Source organism: Cavia porcellus, unplaced genomic scaffold, assembly GCF_034190915.1.
Source record: "Cavia porcellus strain 051 isolate PalLab524CR breed Dunkin Hartley unplaced genomic scaffold, mCavPor4.1 scaffold_19, whole genome shotgun sequence".
NCBI lineage: Eukaryota > Metazoa > Chordata > Mammalia > Rodentia > Caviidae > Cavia > Cavia porcellus.
This window is the reverse complement of record NW_026947502.1, coordinates 15349189-15356842: the sequence shown is the minus strand read 5'-3', so window position 1 is coordinate 15356842 and position 7654 is coordinate 15349189. Positions and strand designations below refer to the sequence as shown.

At 41.0% G+C, this 7654-nt stretch overlaps 1 protein-coding gene across 1 annotated transcript; it reads left to right on the top strand.

Moving 5' to 3' along the window:
• Nucleotides 1-867: 867 nt before the first annotated feature.
• On the top strand, nt 868-5580 carry Fam200c (family with sequence similarity 200 member C). Its single transcript, XM_005005152.4, has 3 exons — nt 868-1216; nt 1898-1964; nt 3688-5580. The coding sequence occupies exon 3, from the start codon at nt 3739-3741 to the stop codon at nt 5515-5517; it is 1779 nt and encodes a 592-aa protein (XP_005005209.1). The 5' UTR covers nt 868-1216; nt 1898-1964; nt 3688-3738; the 3' UTR covers nt 5518-5580.
• Nucleotides 5581-7654: the final 2074 nt, after the last annotated feature.

The window sequence follows — 7654 nt, the reverse complement described above, 5'->3', positions numbered from 1 at the left end:
ATGTATTTGTTGTGTACCACCAAAACCTGGAAGAAACTCACCTAAAAATAAAGAGGGCTATATATGGGTTTATTACTTTTGCCTTTGCATTTGTGTGGGTGTGTGTGTGTTGATCTTGGTCTTTTGAGGCAGGGTCTTACCTTGTAATTCAGGCTGGCCTTGAACTCACTGTGTAGCAGCAGGCTGGCCTCATATTCATAATGATCCTCCTGCTTCGGCCTCCTTGGTGATGAGGCAAGGCTTACACCACCATGTCCCAGGTTGGGTTTATTACTTTTAAATCATTTTGCTAAAAAGGATTGTAGCTGGGTGTAGGTGATGTAGCCTGTAATCCCAATACTTGGGAGGCTGAGGCCAGAGGATCCTAAGATTAAGGCCAGTTGGGCCATTTAGTCATCATCTCAGACAAAAATAATTGTATATAAAATCAGGATTTTAGGGTATTTGTGTGCATGCTTTAACTCAGAGGCGATCACCTGTGTGAACCAGAGCCACAAACTGGAAGCTGGCTCTCCGTTGTATCCTAATGGAGTTTAATGCCTGTCCACTGGTCTGAATCTCTGGGAGTACACTGAACGTCCTTCTCTTTCCCCTTGAGCTCCCCACAGAACGCGGTAATTACTGCAGCTTCACCACCTCCAAACTCAAAGCCTGTTACAGTGTAAAATTTTATTCACTGTCTGAATCTGAAAAACTGTGTGGTATATACCGGGCCTTCCACTCCTGAGATTCACCCTGTGGCCAGTACAATGAAACCCAATCTTAAAAAAAAAAAAAAAAAAAAAAAAAAAAAATGGAGAGCCACGCGCATGCACCCTCCGCACGCCAGCCCCCTCCGGCCCCAGCCGGTCGCTACTGCGCCTGCGTACGAGAGCCGCCGTCTGCGGGCGGGAAGCAGCACGGAACCCGGATGGGATCCTGGTCCGGCGCGCGCAGGGTCGCAGTCTGCTTTGGTGTCCCCGCGCCCCTCAAGTTCATGCACTGGGGTTGGCCGTGAGGCACCGCCAGCTCTGCTGATTCCGGCCCTCTGGGCGCCCGGGCGAGCGGGAGAGGGGAAGTGGCGCCCGTGAGAAGCCCAAGCATCCCGGCCTGCGCCCGGTGGGAGGCGGCCGGAGACCTCGCCATTTTGCTCGCCGCGGCGCTGTCTGGGCTCTCGGTTCACAGCAGCGGGTTCTAGGCGTGCGTTCTCATAATCACACCTCCCAGGCCCTGGCAGGTAGGTATCGGTACTCTCTCTGTGGAGCTGGCTGCCCGGCTCCTGGCGATGAATGTAGCGTGGGGCGCAGCTCCGCCCGCCACGCCTACCCTGAACTCCCTGGCGGTGGCCTAGTGTGAGTTGCCTGCGGCTTCGGGTTTTAGGCTTGCAACTGCCCCTGGGAGGTTTCCCTCCTGACATGTACGTATTGTTGTTTCCTAGATGTTTCTGTTACGTACATGTTCACTTTCAATTGATTTTTTTCTCAACTAGGAACTTTTTGTATTTGCGCTTCATAAACTTGCAAAAAAAGAACATTGTACTTTGTATTAGATCGTTCATTCGACTCTCAGGATAGCTTAGCATAGCCACTTTAAAAATAAATTCTAATTTTTTACTTTTTATTAGCACTTATATCATTCATAAAAGTAATGAAAATAGTGTAATGATGTGTACCCATCGTCCAGCGTAGAGTTACCACCTTAAAACCATTCTTAGATCTTTTAGCTCCATCCCACTCTATGTGTGTATTCATGTGTGCTGAAAACATTATTGCAGAGGAAATCCCAGACATCATTTCACTTCTAAATGAAGTCTGTCTGTGCCTCTAACAAGTGAAAACTTGTAACACAGCCACATCATTTTCATCCCTGTTTAGACCAATAATGCCTCATGATGATTATTTTAATGTTTATATTTTAGGCTGTTATTCCTAAATACCACAGAGAAGCAAGTGAAAACTGAGATTCTAAAACACAAGAAAGCCTAGGTAAGTTCATCACCAAGGATACTGAAAATTCTTGTCACCTGTTCTCCCTTTTAAAGGGGATGGAGAATAAGTGAATTTTCTTCAAAATTCTTTCATTCAAAACAAGTATATCTTTTTTTTTTTTTTTTTTTTTTTGAGACAAGGTCTCACTACGCATCTCAGGCTGGCCTTGAGCTAACTTTGTAGCCCCAAATTTGCAAGGATCCTCCTGCCTCAGCCTCTCAAGTGCTGGGATTACAAGTGTATGCTACTACACCTGGCTAAAACAACTATATCTTAAAAGGGACTTGGGTAGCATGGGATAGGTAAGAATGAACTCTTTATAGGTCTTGTAATGATTTCCAAGACCAAAGCAAAATTTTTTCTTTGATTCCCTCTGCCTCCCCAACTATACATGTATTACGTTGCACGTAAATATGCATTATTGGATCCACTAAAAGGATCGGGATATACTCAGCGGCACAAGGGCCTGCCTGGCAAGGACAAAGTCCTGAGTTTGATACCCAGTACTATTCCAATAGTACTTGATCTGAACTTTTTAAATTTTTGATGGTATTACAGGTTGGATTCAGTGCTTCTAACACTAAGCTACAAACCCAGCCTTTTTTTCTGTGACAAGGTCTTGCTAAGTTGGCCAGACTGGACTTAAATTTGTGATCCTCCTAGCTTTCCCTCCCCAAGAGTTGGGATTATAGGCCTAAGCCACCATGCTCAATTTAAAGTCAACTTTCTTTTTTTTTTTTTTTTTTTGAGACAGGGTCTCAAGATGTAGTTCAGGCTGGCCTTAAACTCTCTATGTAGCCCTCGAACTCACAGCAAACCTTCTGCCTCAGCCTCCCAAGTTCTAGAATTACAGGCATACCCTACCACACCTGGCAAGATCAACTTTTTGAACTTAATTTTTAATTGATAGATATCCTCCAATTTTTAACTACCTTATAACAACAGTATAACAGATCAACTTATTACTAACATAAAAGTATATCTTACAGTTAATTAATCTTGGCATAGCCAATACAAAACTAATACATTAAGTAAGTATTCTTGCCTTACTTATTGTGATTTTTTTTTTTTAATGGTCAAAGTGAGTGCTTGGATTTAAATGTTTCTATTGAATTATTTCAGCTATATGCCAAGGCATAGAACTTTGGAAACCACTATATCAAAATAGGCCCTTCCCTTAACCCTTTGGTGAATTACTAAACCTTTCTTTATTTGGTGTTTTTTTTTTTTTTTTTTTTTTTTAGACAGGGTTTTGCTATGTAGTACAGACTGTCCTCTACCTCTCAAATTCTGGAGCACCATACCCACCAATTCAGTGATTTTTATCTGAGGGTAGGTGTACATCTTTGGGGCAGAATGAAAGGAGAGGGTGGTAGTGTGATGTCCTTCCTAGAGGATATAAAATTTGTTTTGAACAAATACCAAAAGAAAATTAAGCTATAACTGCAGTTATCTAAAAGGCTTTAGAGTTATTTATAACTTGCCTTAGCACAGATTTCTCATGCCTGACTTGCTGGCAAGTGATTTTCTCCAGAGCATTTGCTGAGTTGTTCGCTGTATGTGGTGGGTTTGTCATACTGTGGTAGCTTTGAACTGACCTGTTGCAGGACATTTCTTGGCAGATACAGAATAACTTGATGACAAGATAGCACTTGATATGATTTTGCTTGAATTCAGGTAGCCATTGATTTTTAACGTGTGGATTATATTTTACTCCCAGAGGGAAGTTCCATCTCATCTCTGGACTGTGCTTGAGGATTTTTGGGGTACCATGTCAAAGAAACGCAAATGGGATGATGATTATGTTCGTTACTGGTTCACCTGTACAACAGAGGTCGATGGAACTCAACGTCCGCAGTGTGTATTGTGTAACTCAGTATTTTCAAATGCTGACCTCAGGCCATCGAAACTGTCAGACCATTTTAACAGGCAGCATGGTGGTGTAGCAGGGCATGATCTTAGCAGCCACACACCAGCACCGTCTGATCAGAGTAAAACTTTGAAAACACTTGGAGTGGCAGCTCACGAGGATGCCTTATTACAAGCATCATATCAGTTTGCATATTTATGTGCCAAGGAGAAGAATCCTCATACAATAGCTGAAAAATTAGTCAAACCTTGTGCACTGGAAATAGCACAGATAGTTTTGGGACCAGATGCACAAAAGAAACTTGAGCAGGTACCTTTGTCAGATGATGTGATCCATTCTAGAATTGACGAAATGAGCCAGGATATCTTACAGCAAGTGCTAGAAGATATCAAAGCCAGTCCTCTTAAGGTAGGTATTCAGCTTGCGGAGACAACAGACATGGACGACTGCAGTCAGCTCATGGCATTTGTGCGATACATGAAAGAAAAAGAGATCGTGGAGGAATTCCTGTTCTGTGAACCACTGCAGTTAACCACGAAAGGTGTAGATGCGTTCAGTCTCTTCAGAGACTTCTTTTTGAAGCACAAGATAGCACTTGATGTATGTGGCTCTGTTTGTACTGATGGTGCCTCCTCTATGCTGGGAGAGAATTCAGAATTTGTTGCCCGTATGACAAAAGAGGTGCCTCATATCGTGATGACACATTGTCTGTTGAACCCTCATGCACTTGTCATAAAGACACTGCCTCTTAAACTGAGGGATGCGTTGTTTACTGTGGTGAGGGTAATAAATTTCATCAAAGGGAGAGCACCAAATCATCGCCTGTTTCAGGCTTTCTTTGAAGAAATCGGTATAGAATATAATGTCCTCCTTTTCCATACAGAAATGAGGTGGCTTTCCCGAGGCCAAATACTCACCCACATTTTTGAAATGTATGAAGAAATAAATCAGTTTCTTCACCACCAAAGCAGTAATTTAATTGATGGTTTTGAAAGTAAAGACTTTAAAATTCACCTAGCATACCTTGCAGATTTCTTCAAACACCTAAACGAACTTAGTGCATCTGTGCAGAGGATTGGGATGAACACGGTATCAGCTAGAGAAAAGTTATCTGCTTTTGTTAGGAAGTTTCCATTTTGGCAAAAACGAATTGAGAAAAGAAATTTTACCAATTTTCCTTCTCTTGAAGAAATAATTGTCTCAGATAATGAAGGGATATGCATTGCGGCCGAAATAACACTGCATCTGCAAGAGTTGAGCGACTTCTTCCTTGGATATTTTTCTGTTGGCAATCTTGATGAGGCAAGTAAATGGATCCTGGATCCATTTCTTTTTAACCTCGACTTTGTCGATGATGGTTATTTCATAAAAAATGATCTCGCTGAATTACGAGCTAGTGGCCAAATCCTAGTGGAATTTGAAACGATGAAGCTTGAGGATTTTTGGTGTGCTCAATTGACAGTGTTTCCAGACCTGGCAAAGATAGCCCTAGAAATCCTTATGCCATTTGCAACTACCTACCTGTGTGAGCTGGGATTCTCAGCACTCTTACATTTCAAAGCGAAGTCCAGAAGCTGCTTTAATATGAGTGATGACATCCGTGTGGCCATTTCAAAAATAGTTCCTCGTTTCTCAGAGATCATTGAGCAAAAGCTACAGCTACAGCAGAAGTCACTGTGAGCTCATATACACTTTGTATAACTTTTTTGTATATTCTTAATACCAATATAAAATTTAGCTGAATTCTGTTTTCTTTCCTTTTATAATTATGGTATACTGAATTCTGTGTTTTAAAATTTTTCTTGCTACTTTAACTTTTAATGAGGCATGTGAAAACATGTCTTAAAAATAAACAGAAAACATGAAGTACCGCTGCCTAGTAAACACATAGGAATTTTTAAACTCTGAGTTTCTACGTAACCACTTGATGCAATACATTAAAAAGGACAGCTATGCATAGAATATCAAGCTAAATAGTACAGTATACTTAAGAATTGAGCCAAGAAAAAACCAGCCAGGGACATAGCTCAGCAGGCACAGTGCCTGCTTGGCACATGTAAGGTCATGAATTCGATTCCATGTACCAAAAAAAAGCCCACATTGTTGTATAAGCCAATCTCCAGAAGTCAGTGTTGGAGCTGGGGATATGGCTCAGCAGTGCAGCACCTGCCTGGCAAGCACAAGGTCCTAAGTTCCATCCTCAATACCACAAAAAAATAAAGAAAAAAAAAAAAAAAAGACTCACAGGAGTCTAAAGACAAAATATCCCCTTTGGGCCTTTTTCTTCTTTTTGTGGTAGTAGAGGTTGAACCTAGTGGCTTGGGCATGCTAGAAAAGTGTGCCCTGCCCCCCAGCCCTGTTTGGAGACAGGAGCTCACTGGGTTAGTGGCCTGGCTGCCTGGAACTTGCACTTCTGCCGCACCTTTGCAAGTAGACTGGTTTACAGGCATGTACTGCCATGCATGGCCAAAGGACAATTTTAAGAAAGTGACTAAGTGGGGTTTTTATTTTGTTTTCAAATTCTACAACAGTTTATTTTCTCCTGATAAGTACTATATATTGATTGGCAAATTGAAGATTTTGATTTTTTATTTAAAATATCCTTACCATAATGTACACGTATTGCTACATATAAGTCCTTTTTGCTGAGGAATGGATTTTTTGTGTGTTTTTTACTACATAAGATCACTGATAAATTTCAAAAAGGGAATCAGCCAGGACAGAGATGTAATCTCTATGACCAGCAGATGTCACTCTGCAGGTTTGGTTGAAAGCAAACTTACATTACGGATCACATTAAATATCTGGTTTTAAACAGGTCTACAAAGGGTATTAGTGACTCAAAAATGTCCAACCTGAACCTCCTGCATCAGAATTAGAAGACAAACTGGTGGAACCAGTAAACTCTTAAGAAATCACTTGAGAGGCTGAGGTAAGAAGATCACCATGAGTCCAAGGGGAGCTTGGGCTACATAAAAAGCTAAGCTTGAACTCATAGCAAAACCTGTCTCAAAAAGACAGGGAAATAAAAATAAAAATTACAGGGAAACACTGAGAAAGTATAAATGGCTTTTTCTTATAAGTACTGGCTTAGGCCCGGGATAGAGCTCAGTGGCATAATTGCCTGCCTGACAGTCACAAGGCCCTGAGTTTAATTCCTGGCACCAAAAAGTAAAAAGATAAAAAACTGGCTTGAGCATTTAGATTTTTGACATTTTGGCTGCTTTTCTAAGCCACCAAAAGCTGTTTGAAGGCTTGAAGTATCTGAAGAGATCAGCATTTCAGGCATAACCCAATAGGAATTAAAACTAAATGCACATATACTTTTAAAGTATACATTTTATGATACCTGAATTAATTATAGTTGTTTTTAAATGTAGGCCCTGGATATTTACAGTGTAGTGTTTTAAGCATTAAGTTATATCAAACTATTATCAGCTTGGCTTAAATATGTGTAAAGCATTTGGAAAAGTCAAACTTGAAGGTTTCAAAGTACATTCTTGGCCAGGAATATAGTTTAGCACCACAGTGCCTGTCTGGCAAGTGCAAGGTCCTGAGTTCAATTTCCAGTACCAAAAAAAAAAAAAAAAAATGCATCCTTATCCAAAAGGCAGTATGCAATTGTCTAACTCATTGTATTTTGTACTTTTATCTTCTGAGATTAAAGAGAGAGCTATGATTACTTTTACTCCTGTTTTTACAAAGTCCCTACAAATCACAACATTACTTAAGACATTGACTCACGTGGTGGCCCAGCTACTCACTGGCCAGGTCCCCTCTGTATCTCTCACCCTTTAGGAGTCCAAAAGTCTGGCCA